General features: G+C 46.8%; 1 protein-coding gene across 1 annotated transcript in view; it reads right to left on the bottom strand.

Moving 5' to 3' along the window:
• The window catches only part of LOC119436365 (protein spaetzle 5), a 64,511-nt gene extending 44,192 nt beyond the window's left edge, over positions 1-20,319 (bottom strand). Inside the window, exon 1 of the mRNA XM_037703183.2 lies at positions 20,040-20,319. Within this exon, the coding sequence (XP_037559111.1) occupies positions 20,040-20,105 (66 nt within the window). The 5' untranslated portion in view covers positions 20,106-20,319. The remainder of the gene's footprint in view (positions 1-20,039) is intronic.
• Positions 20,320-20,627: the final 308 nt, after the last annotated feature.

Genomic DNA, 20,627 nt, shown 5'->3' with positions numbered 1-20,627 from the left:
GCTCGCGCGCGCTTCGCAAGCCGCGTCCTACCGGCGCCGCCGCGCCACCCACTCGCCTGCCCGCAGTCGAACGCGCGGCGAAAGCCTTCTGGCGCGTTCAGCGTGCGCTCACGTCCAGCCGATAGCATCGTCTGCGACGCGGCGCGGAACGCCGGACAGCGCGAGTCACGGTGCAAACTTTTCTTTTTTTTTCACTTTTCGCTACGGCGGCGAAGAAAAGAAGCAGAAATTAAACAAAAGGCGGAGACGGAGCTGAGAGGACAGGCAGCGAGGACACGAGCGCGTCACCAAATTGCAATTCCGTGGTCATTTCACCCGCAATCATGCACGGCACTGCGGTCAAAACGGTGTAGAGGTGCTACTTAAAGAGCGATAGCAGTTATAATATGTTGAACTTCTCAGTAGATTGTTCCCGTGCGTCGAAGCCTCGCTGGCAAGAAGCGGTGTTCAAGTTAAAAAAAAAACAATCACTGCGCTTCATATAATTTCCATGAACCACATGAACCAGAGCCCCATGATTCCAAGACCAACGCTCAGCTGTCTGAGCCACATGACATGCACTGCCGCATGTGCTATGAGGAACTGCTGAATTGGTTTCCACTGGTGTAATTTGGTTGAAAAGGGGGATATAGAGTGGAAATACTTTCCCGCGTTACTCGCGTTACTGCAATGGCTTCTTATGAAGGATCAGAAAGCTGCGATTGATTTCGTCATGTGCATCATGTGGAATGCGAGCACTCAGTAAAGCTATCGCAGAATTTCCTTTGCAGGACAGTTCAAAAAGGCAAGGTATTTTCTTATCTTTTTTCTTTATCCACGTCACTTTTCTGTTTTCTTCGCCGTTGCAGAATACAATGTTTCCCCCTTAAATCAACTATGTCGCCGTGGCGACGAAATTTCAGTGCGTCTGACTCTGGAGCTTATGTCCTAAATCATTTACCACGCTGTTAAAAAGTTCAGGACCTAACGTTTTCACATGATGATTGGAAAGTTTTGACCATGAAGTCCTATCAGCTGTGTATAATGCCCAAGGCGGCTGTTATTCGGAGTCGTCTTTTAAACATATTAAAGAAAAAAGCATTTCACTACGCTAGCTCCAACAAATTTAACATATACAGGGTGATCATTTTCAAGTTTTATAGAATCTTAAAAGCTCGCCTGTGGCAGACAGCATAATTCTTGTCCTTGAGCTGGATTATTCGAAGAGATGGACATTACTAGCACGAGAAATCGAAACATATGTTCAACTAATTAACAAAAATTCAATAATTAACTTCTTAATGAATTACTTTACGCACGTATTGCAATTTACGAATGTATAGTATGTGTGATACGTGAACTTTGATTGGCTGACAAACTGTTCAATAACTGATGAGCTGAAATGAATCTAGGAAAGCTTTGGCTTATGAATGCAGTTAATTTCCCCACGTGAATAACAACAAAACTTTTTAACCTTAATTTATATATTTCGGACAAGTTTCAAGACCGCGAACGTTATATTAGGAGTCATTTCATGGTATTGTGGATATGCTGCAAATATATTGTTGTGTACAGAAACGCATGCAATGAACTATATAAACAATATATTTAGGAAGAACGAAAGGTGGCGACCTAACTTGCCTCTTGTCGTCGTCGCTGACTCAACGTCTTCGCCTTCTTCAGCCAGACAGTTAGCTGACTTGCCCTGTGGCAATAGAGCTATTAAGTAGCGTCAGAAAGAACGTAAACTATAGTTCTCTGAGGAGAATATCTCAAATGAAAATTTCGATAACTTTCGACAAGCTACGTATGGCAGACACGTCATTATTATTATTATTATTATTATTATTATTATTATTATTATTATTATTATTATTATTATTATTATTATTATTATTATTATTATTATTATTATTATTATTATTATTATTTGGTATGCACACATATACACACAAGGACACGAAGGAAATAGGGAGGGAGCAAGCTGACAACTGCCACCGAGAGGGGCACAACGCCTGCCTATACTCTTTCAGGAGGAGGGAATAGAGGAAATGAAAACATGAGGAAAGAAAAGAGGAACTAAAGAAATGACGGAGACACAGACAGAACAAAACAAAAACACAAATAATGTCTGTAAACAGGAGGCCAAGTCAGTATCCTTCAGAAACGTTAGCAGGGCTGGATGGGCCTGGTCACGTCGAGCAGCCTTTGGAAACAGGCAATCGTCAAGGGTCGCACATTGCAGTCCTATAAGTCTATATTCCTTAATTAGCAATGCGCGCTGCGCAACGAATGTGGGACACTCTAAAACTAGATGCTCAAGTGTTTCACAGGATCCACAAAACGTACACGACGGGCTGTCCACACTTCCTTGTCGGTATAGGCGTTCGCGCACCAACACAGACCCAACCCTTAACTTATATAGCAATACTCTAGCACGACGGGGCAAGCCTCGACCACGAACACGGGGAGGGAACGATCCGTTTGCAACACGCTGGTCTGGGTGCTGCTTTAGGAGGTGTCGGCGTATCAGAAGACGAGTGTTTTCAAACAATCACAAAATGTCAGGGCAGTCACATTCGTGGTGGGCACAACTTGAAGCGTGGTGATCAGCCTCTTCATTTCCAGCGATGCCCACGTGCGAGGATATCCACTGGGTAATGAGGGACACTCCAAGCGAAGTAATTTTGCCGGCAGATTCTAGGATACTGCATAAAATTGGGCTATCGGCATCTTGTCTCCGTCTCCTGAGGGCAGCACGGGAGTCTGTTAGAATAACGACCTCAGTCGCAACATCAGCAACGTCAATCGCTGCCAGTTCTGCAGCTGTTGATGAGGTTGGATGAAATATTCTAAACACCCGTCTGATGTCAGTCGAAGGGCAGAAGAAAGCTGCAGAAGCGCCTTGGGCGTCGCTGCGTACAGATGCGTATGTGAATATTTTAATATAATCTCCAAATTTTTCAAATAGGTGGGACTGGGCCAATTGGAATAGTGCCGAAACAGGCTTGCTAGATTTTTTGTGTATTTCAGGAATGGACAGATAAATGGGGAAGGAACATTTGTTGTGCTTTTTCGGAGTTGTGAATGAAGTATAGTGTCGTCTGAACTGCGAGTAATGTCAACAAACAATGCCGCCATTTTCCCCATGTGAGAGAACTTTTGTAGAAAGATGTCAAAGGCTTCGATAGAGTATTGTATAGCGTAATTCTGCCCATGACGTGTGTGAGAACAAGTCATGGGCAGATGTGCGCTTTACAATACTCTAGCGAAGTCTTTGACATCTTTCTACAAAAGTTTTAGGACACATATATGCCTTTCACTCTCCTTACAAGCTGTATACCGACCACCTCAAAAAAATTAGAAAACTGTAGATAATCAGAGATTTACTCGACAAGATCAAAACAAAATACAAAATGAACACTGTCTTTTCCGATCATCCCGATCCCGTTAGAGTTATTATTGCAGTAGAGAAATTAGGCATAGAGAATGGCGCATTTTAACAATGCAATTTCCATAAACTGCCGGCTATATACTCGACCCTTACTTGGAGGAAATTCAAGACAATGTAGGGAACTGGGATGCCACTTGACAATATCAATGAGCTTGAAATTCATATTATGTGAAGGGAACAGCGAAAGAAACTGGATCAAGTCAAGAGAAGGCAAAGAAAGCGCTGTGTCTTCGTCCTATTTCTTGCGCCGTTTCCTTCACGTACCAGCAATGCATTAAGCGGTCCTGTTCAATACGCTTAAAATGAATGACCCGACATTTAGTGGAAATAAACTGGCTGACGTGTATAATTTACTTTGCTAACATGGCTCATTCAACAACTTGAGAAGTGAGCACACGGCAGCTGAAATATGCATGTGGTGAAACAATTCTATTTACAAGCATAAGCATACCAGCATCCTCATTTTTCAGAAGAAAAAAAAAAACAGTACAGCTTGTGATTACCTTGTCATATAAGTTTTGTTGGCAAAATGTGCAGCTCATATTATTCCTGGTCCACCCACACATATTGCATATACATGTCTTCGAAAAAGCTCTTCACTCGCTATTGTCATCGTTCCCGATCAAACAATAAATAATAACATGCTGAAACCGGTTTTAGAATCGGTCGATAGAGCTGGCTCACCTCACCCGGAAGGAATACATAATGGAACACATAATGAACACAAGAATGAACGTAAGAACTTGCTATTACGGATAATTATAGGCCGTCAGAAAAGCATTTGGTTATTTTCTAACCACGGTTGATTTCTGCACAAGCTTAGATTTTAGAGCCTATATATGCCCTAGCCCACCGCATCGCTAACCACTCCGTCCCGTGGTGATGTCAGTTTACGCCATTACTAAAGAGGCCGCGTAAGAATTAAGAAAAGAAATTAATAGGAAAGGCTATATTTTTAACCCGAAGCTCGGACAATCTTTAGGCAATATCCAGAAGGTGGGGATCAATTCGGCAAGAAACGCTGTGTTCTGCCGTGAAAACAAACCAAGAAAATTAAACATAGCAGCGACACTAATTAATTTTAAACCTTAAGACACTGTCAGTGCCGAACTTTGTGAACGTGGTTGAGATTTTTATTTTACAATGAAGGTGGTGTTGAAAAGCATCAGATAAGTGAAAAAAAAAAACGAAAAAAAAAAGTTGAAAAATGCTCTTCACGGCTTTAAAGGGTGGATCATATTGCAATGTGCGAATTTGACGCCACCATGCATGGTTCAGGGGTTCTAAACGTGAAACTGCTTAGCTGTGCAATACCGTCACTTGGTGCTGCTTTATATATTTCCCGACTCATTTGGTGTTTTATAAGTGATGTGTGCGCGATAAGCCGCGCGGTTCACTGGCACTTTGTGTAGCATCATCGCGGCGCATCACCACACGTTCTTCAGGTGCTCGTATACAAGGTTCTGCCAGAGCAGCGTTTCAAATTCCGTTCACCCTCCGCTCAAGGGACTCGGAACACTGTAAAGAGCACATCTAAGGCCCCGCAACGACAGCATTTTGCGACCTTACTTCTTACACTGTATGTACGGCGTCTCAGTATTTACTTTACAATGCGAAGCGACCAACGCGTGCGCACCCTCCATATATGCTGTGTGCATACAAAAGGTGAACTGCACTGGCACCACTTGCGTGCCAGCACGTACGATCACACAGAAGCCGGCGGCATGTCGCTATAGCTTTCTCGGGCCTTCACGCCGCCTTGTTGGGTCGTCCAGGTCGAGTGAAACAAACCGAACGACGAGACCTCGTAACTTTCCGTTCGCCCTTTGAACCGACCAATCGCTGCCGCTATCTCTCTTTCTCTCTGCTTCGTCTGTTTTTCTTCGTGGTGGTCAAGTCTTGGTGTCACCAATCGGGAAGCGTGGGTGGCTTCCTGCGCTGCGGGGGATTTCCCCTCGAGGGCGACTTCCGCGCCTCGAAGCTTGGTGAACGCCCGTATACAGACCATGTAGCTCCGGCATCGTTTTCTCGACCGCGCCTCTTAAGAAAAAGAAAAAAAAAAAAAGCCCCGTGATAAAAAGGGTCGTTCGCAGCGCACCTCAAGGGGCCCAGAGTTTAACGGGTGAGTGCTCGAGGCGGCGGCGAAGGCGGCCGCGCATCCGCAAAGGTCACCGCATGACGTCTGACCCCAAAACGACGCGGGGACGACGGTGAACGCCCGCGCAAAGCACATGTCCCCCAGCGCGTTCGGAGTCTTCTGATCTCAAAGGTTAAAAAACAACACAAAAAAAGTAAAATAAAGACGAGAGAGAGAGAAATGGGTAGAGAACACACGGTTGCATGCACTTGTAAACACGGAAAAGGGAATATCGTCACAGAAGGTAATTGTGCCGCTGTTGCTTTTAGCAGCGCGAAGTTGCGGAGATAAAGGGCGCGACAGTTTGCAACCGGGTGACTTGAGCGCCGCGATAATACAAACATAATAAATATGGTCGAAGCGCTAACTTAACGACAAATTTGTAATATAAATGATCATACCAAATCTCACTCACTTACTCCGTCTATTTGACCTGTAGGTTGTACTGTCAATGCAGGGGAACTTGGGCTTTGTTTTTCCCGTTTTGTGCTGTTGTTCCTTTCTTTTGCGACACTGTTATTTTATTTTATTTATTTTTATTTTTTTGTTATCATGACTTGCGCCGGCCCGTTCTAAAGGGTGAAGCCACACGCCAAGAGTAACCACAAGCCAAGGGTAAATCACCCTCCAGAGGTGAGCAGACTTAAAACCCCTATATATAAAAAGTAGCGCCATTCTTAGATCTTGCCGCCACCGCGCTCTCCCCGGCGTTTCCTCCTCGCCGCCTCCTGTCGCCCCAGCCTCCTCCGCTCCCCCATTGGCCAATCCGTGTCACGTGGAAGCACGCGTTGCCCTTTTGTATATTTTTTTCTTTCCAGCGCGCTCCGACTGCCATTCTCGGGCCTGTGCGACGAAAGTGCTGTACGCACAAACGGATCAAACGTGTTAGGGACAAGAACTTCGTTGTGATAGCATGCTGCTGCGCCTTAAGTTGCCGCAACCGACAAAGCGAGGGCAAAAGGCTTTTTTTGTTTTTCATCCGGCGTGCGCAAACGCTTGCTGCGCACTATGATATTTGCGCCGTCTCGCATCGTCGCGTTGCTACTTCCAAAACGGCATTATTAAGGCCAGTTACTGACTGACGAAGCAAAATCGCGCCTCAAAAACTTCTCCGCAGGGCGCGATCGAAGTTTTCCTCGGATTTCCTCTGGTAGCGCGCTAGCTGTCGTCTGCCACGGCAGGCCCGACACAGGCGGCGCCACTGTCGATATCGCGCCTCGATCGCGCTGGTCGCGCCGAGCGCGATAGTGGAACGGAGGAGGAGGGAAGTGGATGGCGCTACTTTTTATATATAGGGGTTTTAAGCAGACTAGCCCTCCTTTCTCGCGCCTTCTGACGCTCGACGCGCATGACAGCCGCATGCGTTTCCTATAGACACCTATATCGTCAATGTGGAGCGTACACTTCTCAGCAGCAATGCGTATTTGCTGAAATTGCACGTTTATGTATGAGTCACGCCATAAAATTGTATTGTCTTAGAGTTGCCGACTTTGAGTTGTCAAACAAGAATACCCACGAGGCTTGAAAAGGATCATTTAACGGCATGTGTTCATTGAAAATCTTCCGTTTTGAATGTAACTGTCGCCCCGTACTTTAAAAAGAAAAAAAAAATGTGTACTAACAATTGAAGATGATTGTCAAAGTAAGCGAAGCTTATAAACCATACTGTATTGTCTCTGTGTTCTTTTTTTTTCTTGCCTATAGTTAAAGCGCTGTAGTTTTGTGCGGCTGTTGCACGGCTGCACCTCACAGTCCAGCGTAGGAATGACCGCGAGACGCGCGACTGTGCGTAAACTTGGTCGCAAACGTGTGTCTCGCTTGAAAGCGAAGCTTTCTTGGCGAACACTCCCCGACTTTACTGACCGCGGCTGCTACTGCTGTCTTGCCGAAAATGGACGCGTATCGCATGTCGCGTAGCACGTGCGCACGAGACCACCTTCGCGCGAGAGCATCTACGCACGCGTCAGTTTCCATCAGGTCCTACACATTTAAAAAGGCCGCGTAAGAATCAAGAAAAGAAAATAATAAGACAGGATGTATACTACTGCTGCGTTCGATCGAGGCCGTGGTTGGCCAACGTTGCCTCTGTCTTTCGCGTGGTAGTACTTCTACCTGGCCATGAACCTGTCCTCACCATTCCTCCCTCGACAAACGTCACCTTCGCCCTCGAGACAACATCACTGCGTCGACGTCTCGCAGTGTGTGCATTCGCACGAACATGCTGTTTGCATTTCGGCTTAGATTGTGAACGCCGTAGCGCATAAACATAAATGTTGCATCACATTAAGGTTGGCACTGGCGCGGTGCACAAACATAAAACATCGCAGGGGATTACACCTTGCACAGATGACAATAAAAACTGTTGTACGTATCGCATTTAGTTTTATGGCATTTAAGTCATCGCTTAATGTGTTGCGTTGGATCTGCATAAATTTTTGTAATGTATAGAAGTGTTACACAACAGGCAAAGTCGGGCGCATGCTTTTATGCCACCGACCTTGGCCGATCCCGAAGGCGGTGCAATGTCACATAGCGTCTCAAAGCGCCAGCTTCCACGAGGGAAAAATGAGGTAAACTGACGCGCTCTCACTTTTATAAGTAAACTGTTGCTATGCGACATTACGCACGCGCCAAGCGTCTAACTCTAGCTTGCACGAGGGTAGGGCTGGTAAAGCTGTTTTCTTTCATGCTATATGCATGGGCGTATGTGGCCTAATGGATAGAGCATAGGGCTGTTGCGCTGGGAAATCCCACTATCGGACATGTAATTTTTCTTATTTAGCGACAGCTTGTGTTGACACCCAGTAGTTTTCGCCCGTGCCTTCGCGTCTATAGGACCAGGATGCACAATCCATCCCTACAGACATCAGGGTCCACACAACCGAGCGAGCGGGGGATCACATCTTGCAGTAAACGTCGGGCATTATAACGATGACTCCTAGCCAGCACTTATCTCGATGCAAGCATTTCCACGTTCTACATATACATATGGTACAACTGTGCATGCCGTATCAAGACCAGGCAGGTGCGCGCTCCATACGGGCCGTGGCCGTATGCATTCAAACGCTGACGTGGATCGTGCAGTCATGTAGTACAATCATTATCGGGCACATGTATACGTGCTTTGCCTATCAAGTTCGAGCAAGCATAGAGTTCCAGCAAGGCATTATAAACAGGCGTGCCTATGTTCCTGCTCAAAAATCGTCTATTTTCTGTTGTAGACGCAACGCCATCTGGCCAGGGTCCGGTGCCCATAGTGCAAGCGCTGATACCCTCCACTGAGCCATCGAGGCGAGAAACCGACCAACACACGCCGAAGAGAAAGCTTCGCTTAAAAAAGAAAAAGAAAGCGCATCCATCGGTCAGTGTCATCAAATACACAATCGGCCATGATTGTTAGCTCATCTTCGGTTTTCTTCTTTTTTAGCTTCACGCGAGTACCGCCCGTCAGAGCGACAGAATACTTCTGGCGAAGCATTTTACTGAACAAAGGAATCATTTGGTAGCTGTGTTGAGGCTCTATATAACACAGTATGCTCGACGTACACAAACGTACATATATTTTAATATTAGAAATTGAGATCCCATCTTTCCTATTCTATATTATTATAGATCTTGCTACAAAGCCATTTGTTCATATTTGCGGTGTATACATATATGGTAAGGCATATATGTATGCAGCTCTGAACAGCTCTGTATGCAGCTCTGAACAACACATAGTGGCCTGAAAGGCTAAAGATACGGTATATTGTTATATGTTTGAATTTGGAAATGTCGAGAGAGGGAGATCACCCATCGGAGTGTTGACGCTCGCGCGGCACTTTTAAAGAATCGGTTGACTGTACATACCAAGCAAAAACAGGAGATCACCCATCGGAGGAGATCTTTTATGAAAACTGGAGAGGTTGCTAGTTGTGCCTGGCGGCACGCCTGTATAGCATGTTATTCCAGGTGAACGCGTAGTGTGTAGACGTTTAAATGTTGTGTTATGCGTGTATCATTTCATTTAAGCTTCTAGTTCGCACAAGCAAGCACATGTGCACTATACATATGTGACATTATAGCGACCTGAAGTAGCAGCACCTCTTAATTTCGTCATGGCCTAACTGGCCAAATAGTTATAGTATACTAATACTTTTGAGCAAAGAGCACGGGTGGCTAAAATTTGCAACCAGAAAGTGTAAAGCACCATGCCTATATACTCCATCTCACAAGTCACTTGCAGCGCTGCCGAAGGTACGAGGCATACGCAGGCAATGCCATTTGCGCAGCGTAATATATAGGTCCGCGCATAACTGTCTGATCAATGGCAGGATTAGAGTATATTGTTTTTGCTTGGTATGTATACAGTCGACCGATTCTTTAAAAGTACCGCGCGAGCGTCGACACTCCGATGGGTGATCTCCTTCAAACGGCGCGAAGCGACGATATCAGCAAGATATTGCTGATCTCTTGATGATCTGTCAGGCTCTTAGTGATTTCGTCGCTTCGCACCGTTGAAGGAGCTGACCAGCCGAAGCGTCGACGCTCGCGCGGCACTATTAAAGAATTGGTCGACTGTACATAATGCGTTAAAGCGATACGGGAGGGACATGTTAGCACATTTGCGCATGCACGTCGTACACCGCGAATTCAGCAGCTTCTGAGCTGACCTCGCGGCGCGGACGAACACACCTTGAAGGGCATTCGGCCTTCCTATCGGCTAAGGAGCACCGCAGCTTTCATAGTGCCGCAAACGACTATCGAGATGGAGTATAGTGGCACTATTTCTGGAAACATATCCACAGTGATAGCCCCGACCCCCCTCCATCTTTTTTTTATTTATTTTTGCATTTGCTAACTAACTAAAGCGCCGACGCAATCTAGACGAGGTATCGGGAATGATCCAACGCCAGGTGCTTCTGACACGGAGTGTCCGCAGAAAAAGTGTTTTCAGCGTGGCTAGAAAGAATGAACAGAGGAACGAAGAGGAAAACAGAATGAAAGCGCTTCTACACGACAAAGCGCTGCACAAAACCACAATGCTATGTATTTTTAATACTAAGCAGCATCGTGGCGAGGAATTTTCACTTATCTCTTGTGGCTAAAAAGGGGCATTTACGAAAGCTTAGTGTAAATAGTTATTAAACAAATTATAATACCACCAGTTGCTCAAGAACACTGTAGATATTATTCAGCATTTGTATCACCTTGCTGGCTTAACTATTCCTAGATTCGGTTGCCACGCGTTCAAAGCTGTATTGAGTGGCAAGTAATGTATGGGAATTAGAGCACTGCACGGGCTCGGGCTTACCCGAAAGCCCGGGCCCGGCCCGGCCCGTGGGCCGGGTCGGGCCGGGTAGAGCAGTCTTTTCACGGGCTCGGGCCGGGCTCGGGCACGGCGTTTGCTTTTTGACCCGGGCCCGGGCCGGGCTCGGGTTTTTTGACGCGGGCCCGGGCCGGGCTCGGGCTTTCTGGTGGTGTGCATGTAACGTGCAGTGAGTTATTCTCGGGCGTCTCAACTCTGAAAAACATGTATTTTTTGGTCTCGGGCCGGGTTCGGGCCAGTTTTGATCCGGGCTCGGGCCGGGCTCGGGCCTGAGGTAAAGGGGTGGCGGGCCGGGCCGGACGGCTAACGTAGATTATTTCCGGGCCAGGGCCGGGCCCGGGTCTCGCCATAAAAGTTGTGATCGGGCTCGGGCGGGCCGCCCAACGTAAAAACGGGCCCGGGCCGGGCTCTGGCTGAAAAAAATCGGCCCGTGCAGTGCTCTAATGGGAATTGCCATTCAAGAGGTAAAAGTGACTCTGCATGTGCGACAGACATAATTGTGCTCCACAAGACTGATTGCTCAACAGGAAATCTTTACTTCTATATATCTTCACAAGTATTTGGTTCAAACTCATATCTGAGGTTGAGGTGTAAAACTTGGCGTAATGCTAATCCGGCGTCCGTTCTCCTATCGCGAGTGGCCGAGCACCTTCTTACGGGGCGCGCGACGTCACGCGTGGTTGAGCAGCCCCAGTGGGATGATCTTGGGGTCACAAACTAGTAAGCAAATACGAGTGCATATATATCAAACAAGGATGCGGCTAACGCGACGCAGCGTGCAGACGTTGTTCATTCCATGAGGCTGTCCCTCGTGCGCGGCTGCATCCCGCCTGTGACTCATCGAACACGGAGGAAAAGCATCCAAGAGCGCCCGGGATGCATCCACAGAGGACACCTACAACCAACGATGCATCCAGCAAGCGCCCTTGTCGGGAGATAAGGCCTCGTATGCCACGTTCTGTATAAGGCCACGATAAAAGGCGCCCTCTTAGAGCACTTTGCCGAGCTCGGCGGTTGTTGCTCAACGGTGCGTCTCGCCATGAGTATCGGAGGAGGGAGCAGCCACGATCCACATTGGCTTCTTCGGAGGAGCGCGGTCCCGCGCCGCCCATGGCAAGGAGCGAGCAGCGGCGGCAACGTATCGGTGGCACGGGTGCGCGGCCCGCGTCAAGGTGACCCGCGGCTGGTGCACGGGTTTATGCAGAAGCAGTGCTGGCGCGCGCGCACACCCCCGTGGCTGTCGCAGCAGCGCTCGACTTTCTTCTGTCGTGCTTGTTCATGCATGCAGGAAACACGCCCGCCCGAGTCTTGCAATGTGCGCCCGTGCCAGGATTCCGCGCGCGCCACTGTGTATATGCAGTGGCTCACGCTTTCCTGCCTCACTCGAGAAAGGAATATGAGCCCACCATAAAACATGCGGAGAAGGAGAGAAAGAAAGCAACGCTCGGAGCAGTGCGAGTACCGCTTCACCCAACTTTGGTTTACATCTACGCGAATGAAATGCTTTTGTTCTTCTCTCGGAAGGCGATTGAATGGATTATAGACAACTTCTTTCTCTCGTCTTTGCATGAACGAGTGAGAACGCCTTTTTTTTTTTTATGCGGCTTGAATCCTCCATGGTGCGCGCATGTGCCATATCTTTCATTTTTGTCTCATCTTTTCTCCCTCTGATATATTTCTGTGTCTTGCCACCCCATCCCAAAAGAAAAAGAAAGGAAAAAGCTTCCAGTGTTGCCAGCCTCCAATTGCCGAAATTTCCCGGAATTTGTTTCCAAGAAAAGTTAGAAACTTCAACATTCGTATGGTTTTTCTTTCGTTCTTATTTATTTATTTATTTATTTATTTATTTATTTATTTATTTATTTATTTATTTATTTATTTATTTATTTATTTATTTATTTATTTATTTTCTGCTCTCTTTGGTGCAAACAGCCGCCTTTTGATTCTCTTCTTTTTTCATAGGTATACTAAGGCAGTCGTATTGCCAAAGTTGCATTCCGAATACTTTTGTGTGCTCTTAAGTTTTCCCTATAGAAAAGGCTATCTATATCAGAACACGAAGGATTTTTAACTATACTGCGTAAAAAAACTTCAGAAATCGCTTGACGAATATCAAGATTATGGCTATAAATGAAAATTTGGTCTACAGCGCATGAGCAAACGCATTGCTTTCTGCTGAGGTTCGATTCGACGAGGGCATTACAGCAAAATGAGGCGCCACATTCAAGTCGACAAGGTGATTAATTCTAGAAATTAACAGTATACATATAGGTATATTTCCATATAATCAACGCGTCACTGCGTAATTGAACAATGACAGCAACTTACTCTACACACACACACACACACACACACACACACACACACACACACACACACACACACACACATATATATATATATATATATATATATATATATATATATATATATATATATATATATATATATATATATATATATATATATATATATGTGTGTGTGTGTGTGTGTGTGTGTGTGTGTGTGTGTGTGTGTGTGTGTGTGTGTGTGTGTGTGTGTGTGTGTGTGTGTGTGTGTGTGTGTGTGTGTGTTGCTAACAGTACGCCTCTTAGTTCCCGCACTTTATGCACACTGCTGCTGGTCTGTATCTTGATCTCGTTGATGTGATACAATATCTCCTCGATAGCCTCACTGGAATGTGACGAACAATGGCGCCTGCCCACAAAGCTTTCTCATAGTCGGGAACTTCTGGCTGCTGAGAGCGTGAAATTCTCCATCCGCTCGTTTCCAGCGTTTCCACGCGTTTCCAATGTTATTTATAAAGCAGCCTCACAATGTTCCTCTCCTGTTCTATAGTAAAATGAATGAAACTGTGAGCATATCACACGGCCCAGTCCGTCTTTTATGCAGATAAAGAAGCCGACAATGAAGCCAGAGAAAGCATAGAGGAAATGAATTGTTCTGTTTAATTTAAATGTAAAAATAGTAAGGTAAAAGAAAATGATAGCGGACGAAAAGTTGACTTACTGCAGAAGGCAGCTGAATCCACATATTCTGCATACCACATGCGCCACTTTATCAATTAAGCTACTGCTGTGGCCATCCTTCCGTCCACTTTCTTGGGCCCTGGAAGTGTTCAGCTGAATCCGCACGGCGCGCGCGCGATCGACGCGCGGGCGTCGTTTTGACGGCCGCGCAGACGGAAATCGCATTGCTACCGGTTTCTGTAGGGAGTAGAAAAGAATGCCTCGCATCGCGATGCCGCGTGGGCTTCCACCAACGAGAGTGGAGAGTCCAGTCCCGTGACGCGCAGCTCGGTTCACTGCAGTACCGCCAGACGGTGTTGCCCTCCTAACTTCAATAAGCTTCACTTGGGTGCCTTCACTTGGGTGCATACGGACGGGGAGACCTACCGATTGCCCCCGATTGTGCTTGCAGCATTGTGGACATGCCACTAAAGCAAGTGTAGTGATTTAGCCGCGCCGTTCCCATCGTACGGATGCCCTCGAGTCGACGGCGGCGCGGGCATTTGCCGCCGCGTCGCCGGCCAAGGCTGTGGATGTGGAACATCCTTTTGAACCACAGAAGTGCGTGAGAGTCTTGTTCACATACACAAATACCCAAGAAAGGGAACGGGAGGATGGCCACCGTGGAATAGCGTTATTTGGCAAAGCATTGCACGCGTAACGCAGAAATCTGGATTCGGCTCCCACCTGGCGGCAAGTATAGCTCTTCGTCCGCTTTCGTTTCGTTTTACCTTACTTTTTCTAGATTTCAATTACATTGCAATTAACTTCTCCTATACACGCTTTCTCTGGCTTGATTGTCTGTTTCTTCGTATGGTTGTGACTAACAAAAAAAATTGAGCACCTCAGATATCCTTATTCTTCTCGCTCTTCTAGGCAGAGTTACGCGAGTGCAGGTTTATTGAGTGTAATCGTCTACAGCAGAAGTTATCAAACGTCATGCTACATAATAAGACATGCAAACACGTTTGCAGAATCTAAATGCTATTCTTCTCAGTGAGCTCCTGAAAAAAAAAATGGTCACACCATATAATTGCGTGTCTCGAATGTTTTCCAAGAAACGCCAATATAATTTTTTTATTATTAAATATCTTGAAATTCCCTACATCTTCAAAGACTTCTATTTATCCCTAAACATCTTTAAATATTCCTGCACTCCCAGATCCGTGTGTTCTCCCGGTTAACCTCTCTACCTTCCTCTTCTGTTCTGTTCCTTTTTTTATATGTCGTGCTGGACACGAGGTAGCGCCCGTTTTCCCAGACGCGCACTTCCGAGTTGCGACTGTGTTGAAGTGCAAGAACGCTCGTGTTCTAACTACAGCACCCCTGATGTCCAAGGGCAACTAATTATTAATTATTCAGTCAGTTAATTTTTGTTATCCTTTTTCTCGTGCTGGTACAGCATAGGCAAGTTTCTAAGCATCAACTGTTTTACAACGTTCGGCAAGTATTCGAATTCTTAGCTTTACCGTAACTGATCCAAAGAAACGCCTGCTGCAGTCGGTTCAACAGGACTGTGCCAGCAGACTTGAGAAGCCGACTCAGATAGGCCAACACTTTTAGGACGTGGGGAGGCTGCTACAGAGCCAACGGCTCTACATAGTCTAAAGAAATATCCGTCTTGGAAAGCGTCGTCGATGCGTAGCATGAAGCCAGTGATCATAGGTGCTGTGGATCCAACTCGACTTAGTTCTTTTTTTGTCGTATTCACGTTACACATGTTAGTACTTTTAGATGTACAAACCCATCGGCTCTCTTCTGGCGTTCACTCATCGAGACGAACGAATTCTTAGCAGCCAATAAAGCCAAAAACTCGGAAACAGTACTCCGCACGCTGCACCTTGGTTCCTTAGGCAGGAGGTTACGACTGCGAGATGCAAGGGACACGTTGCACGCAGAATGCGACGGCCACGGCGGTGTAAAAGCTGCACATTTATTATTCGTAAACGGGTGATAAACCCACTTCATTACCACCTGCGTCTAGGGCATGTCCTTCTACTAGGACATGTCCTTGCCGTCGAGTCCTTGTAAGAAGTCATTTTTCCACGCCCCTGTGTGGACCATGCACAGCTTCAGGGCAGCCGTCTATCTTTCGTAGGAGACAAACAGCGTTTTTTTCTTATCTCTTTTGAATGTTTTTCTTCAACGTATAGTGAAACAAGAGCGATCTTTCTTACCCCGAAAAGCGTCGCGTATTGACCTTACGGTGTACTCGGCCAGTGGCGATGCCAGAGAGACGTTTAGGGGACGCCTTTGGGCTCTCCTCATAAACTTCGCCGGAAGGCCAACTGTCCGCACCTGTCACTACAAGGTTATGAAAAAAAAAGCGTGAAATGGAAGGAGGGTTGCATGTTTCTGAAGTACCTTTTTATCTCCCTAATTAAAGATGGCCTCTATTTACGGCAAGAATGCGAAATATGTTAGTGAGAGGAATAGATGCGTGGAGTCAATAAAATATTTAGAACAGTTTATTTTTCACGTCTCCAGCTTTTCACAAGTAGAGCCTGCACTCCTTGTATTAGCATTGCTGCGTGTCATGTTATCGACTTTTCGTATATAGCAAGACGCTCGCCTCTAGTACGCCCCTGCCAGCAGCTATGCGATCAGCATGTGCTGAAGACCAGTAGAGCATAGCGACATTGTACATATAAGGCTGTGCGTCCACCAGTGACCGCGTGCTCTCAATCTACCATCCATGGCCAGGCGATAAATTGAGCTACGAGGGAAACAGAGGCCGCTCGCTGTGCCTGAAGTACGTAGCGGGACACACTCCATCTCAGTCGAAGGACGTCGGAAGCCGCGATCAAAGCCACACAGTAAATGTATTATGGTGCGTACCACGGTGTCGCAGGTCTAAGACAGCGTGTGAAATTGTTAGCCTGGTGACTTGTGGAAACGGGAGTATAACGGTATGATTCTCTGGGTTTTCGGCGCTGCAGTTTCGACGTGCCTCGCCCAAATGCTCACGGAGTTAGCCTGCACATGAACACGCCCGCAGTCACATATTTAGGGTGTCACAGCTAACTTTATCCAAGCTGCTCAAAAAATATATAATAAAAAAGAAAAAAAAACAAACGATTCAAATAACACCACGTGGTGCAAGGTACGATTTTAAGACCGACGCTGTTCGGTCGTCAGACAATGTAGGTCGTATAAGCGCATCTTGCACCATGTTTTTTTTTTTTTTTTAATATTGTCTTTCGTTGAACAGTTTGGCTCACATTAGCTGGAACACGTGGTATACGCGTGCAAATGATACTGTGTTGTATATAACTGGTGTAAAATATAACACTCCAGGCTCATTGAGGCCCTGATTTTCTGCTCGAGAAAGCAACCACTTCACATGCGTTCACAACGCCGAAATGCGCATTGTTTAGCATCTCCTCGGTGAGGTGTAACCATTGGCCGACTTTTCAGCATCCGTGCATCCAGCAATGCGAACCTATCAGTCAGGAGCACATCGAGAAAGCCCTCGAGTATCCCCTGGCATTTTGGCGGAATTTGAGAACTTAGCGCTTTTCGAGGTTCTATCGCAGCTGCTAAATTGTATTGATTGTATAGCAGCTGCGGTTGTGCGTGGAACTCAGGGAACACAACGGATTACGTTCGGCACTTTTTTTTTTTTATTTCTGCGAACGCCAAATTGAGTTCTTTTCCCTGTATTGCTTCACTACCGGTCGTAGGCACATATCGTGGCGAAACCAAACCTGCTAGGCCGTATACGCCCAGAAATCAACCCTCTAAATACTCCGATGCTGTGGAGGTGCACACACTGCCATTAAAGAAGAAAGAGAACAAAGCGACTGACGTGAAACGTTTCTTGAAGTGCACTTGTAACATAAAGCGTACAACATAATTGTAAAAGTCCGCACCGAAATGCAAGAAGAAAAAAACATACTTATTGGTTGTATGCTACAGCTATAATTTCACAGAATTATCTTTTCTGGCTAAATATCATCGTATGGCTTTTTTAGTCTCGGTGTTAACATGTTTTCAAGTAAAAATCGTATGTGTCGGGTTAAACAAAAATGCGTTCATTAGATCGGCGTCGTATAGGTTATTCCGGTTATCCCTTTTCTTTTAATTTACCGCGGACCATCTGGAGAGGTTGAAAGGGCGCTTGCCTCCTGCTACTCCATTTTACATGTGTATGAACCTGAATGTTCCAGGCCTCGACATGTGCTACACATAGTATATCTTAACTGTCATACCTAAACGGGAAGGGCGATCCGCGCTCAAACAAAGTCAAGTACAAAATGCGTACAAACTAAGTCTATAGCACCTGTTTAGTTGCAGTTCATGAGCTTGGTTGCACAACGGAGTGAAACTTGGCGTCTACATATACACACGCACACACTCAACTACAGGTTCCTGCCATATCATGTCATGTAATACGCTTGCGCGTTAGTGCTTCAGCCATCAGCTTATAGTTGATCGTTCAAGGTTCAGTAAAGTGTCATTTCACATTCAAATGTTAAATCGCCATCGCCGGCTTCAACCGCAGTGTGCGCCATAGCGCAAATATTGCCTATGCAACACTTTACTTTCAGTATTCAGTACCATCGTGTCTAACAGTTTACGAAAGTCGAAGTTATCTATGGCCCATCAAAAACTTTTTGGAAAGCGATGCGTACAGCGTTTCAAAACCGGTATACTACAGGGCTCACCGTCGCTCCCAACAAACACATTTCGGAGGGGAGGTAAAGTGCTCGGTCTGGTGGCAGTCTACACGTGCAGCAAAGAACAACCAGGAGCGGGGCTCGTGAACCGCAGAGGGCACACTTCTCGCGGCCTGCGTGACAGCGGCGGTATACTTCTCGACACCTAGGGACGACATAACAGAGAGCGCGTATGCCAGAAGAGGGGCAAGGGCAGTATTGCGTCTGCCCTGGCCCCTCTGCTCACGCCCTCATTCATCCGTCCTCTATTTCTTCTGCGCCAGGATATTGCGTCAGCGAATAAGTACACAAGGCCACGCTGCCTCAGTTCAGCTGTTTTCCTGCTTTGCAGACAAGTATTTATACGTAAATGTGCACAAGTGTTTCTTCGTTGAATATTAAAGCACTGCGGTGAATACTGAGAAGACTCGGTGCCAGCAGCAGCACATCTTAAAGAATTTGCAAAATGCTACGCACATTTTTTGTTCTCCTTATTTTTCCTTTCTAACGTTGTGTGAACTGTCACTGACGACAGTCCAGCTGTTTCCTCTCGTAATAGTTGGAGAATGTAAAGTTATGCTTGGAGACACAGCTCAAGTTGGTTGTCGAGGGTTCCAGGCTGACTATATATCTACCAGTGCCCCTCTTCGCAACCAGCGTCTGGAAACAAGTGTGACGCGAGAAAAAGCTCAAAAGTTGAGCGCGGTCATATGTAGATACTTCTCAATCACGTGAAGTTCTACATGAATGAAAAATAAATTTCAGTGCTTATGTGAAATCGCGGACTCGAATTGATCAATCGGCTGTTCTGAGCTGGCTTACTTGTTAGGTATTGGTTCTTGATGCCAACATGCGCGTAAAACGAAACTTAGGGGAAAGGCGGACAGGGCAGAATGCTGCTGTCCCCTATCCTGTGCATTTCTCGCTCTTGTCTATAGTTTAGCGTTCTTTCCGGCGGCCGCGAGCAGCCTTACCTATATATTTCCTCAAGCAAAGTATTACCGGACTGGATTCATACGAATTCGATGAGCTTGGCTGTGCTTGTTTCATGGTGTTCCATACACAATGGTAACTGAGGAGCTTTCTTTTCTATCAGCTCCTGGAGAAGAGAATCGGATGCTTACTACTGTAGTCGTAGACAAATGCGGTTTCTGAGTGCCTGGAATATCGGCTACCACTTTGTCATCGGCTCGCTGTACAACGTGAGCGGCAGCGCCCCAAATTAACAAATTAGAATCACGCAGTGAAGTTTTGCGACTCAAAATAAAGCTACTCCTTTTCGCAAACGCCGCGTAAACACTGTCATTGGTTGGCCGGTGAGTTGAGTTCGCTATGACTTCCTACGCTAAAATCCCTCCGATTGGAGGGACAAGTACTAGCAAGTGTAGTCCTTGCCTATGCAGACGGTTTTCTGAATCTGAGGCCTGGTTCCAGGGAAACACGAGCCAAATAACTCCGTTCCCTCAAGACACGTGCTAGACGCTCTCGGACTCACCCTGGCAGACGTGCCTCCGACGAGCAGCACGAGCGGAAGCGCGGGCCCTACGAGCCGCAGCGTCATCTTTGGTGGCGGGTGTCACAGCACACGGTTGCGCGCAGAAGAGGATGCGCGCAGCGGGTGTGGTGGTCCAGGGGTCACAGGCAGCAGCAGCAGCAGCAGCGGCGGCGGCGGGTAGCAGCAGCAGCAGCTCCGAAGGCGGCGGCAAGTGTGCCGGGCGGCCGTGACGCTGCTTGGCGCCCCGTGCGATGCTCCATGCTCCTCCTCGGCCGGTGGCCTCCGCCGCTCTGGCGAGCAGAGGCGCGCGGCCGTTACGCTGCTACTGGTCCCGCTCTCGCCACCGGTCTGTCAACGCTCGCCACTCTCGCCACGCAACTTCAGACGTGCAGGACAACCAAATGACGAGCGACGAATTGAACGCATCTTCCTGTCCACATTGTATAGCTTCCACACACGCCCCCTTGCCCGAGAGAACAACAGCAACAAAAAGCTTGTCGTTCTTGCCGGAATTTTTTCTCCCCTCTGTCTCTTCTGTGAGCAGTAACTTGCGGCTTGAGTTTTAAACAATGGCGTAGAAGCCGAAAT

Source organism: Dermacentor silvarum, chromosome 1 (assembly GCF_013339745.2).
Source record: "Dermacentor silvarum isolate Dsil-2018 chromosome 1, BIME_Dsil_1.4, whole genome shotgun sequence".
Taxonomy (NCBI): Eukaryota; Metazoa; Arthropoda; class Arachnida; order Ixodida; family Ixodidae; genus Dermacentor; species Dermacentor silvarum.
The sequence above is the reverse complement of the archived record's forward strand: the minus strand, read 5'-3'. Positions and strand labels throughout refer to the sequence as shown.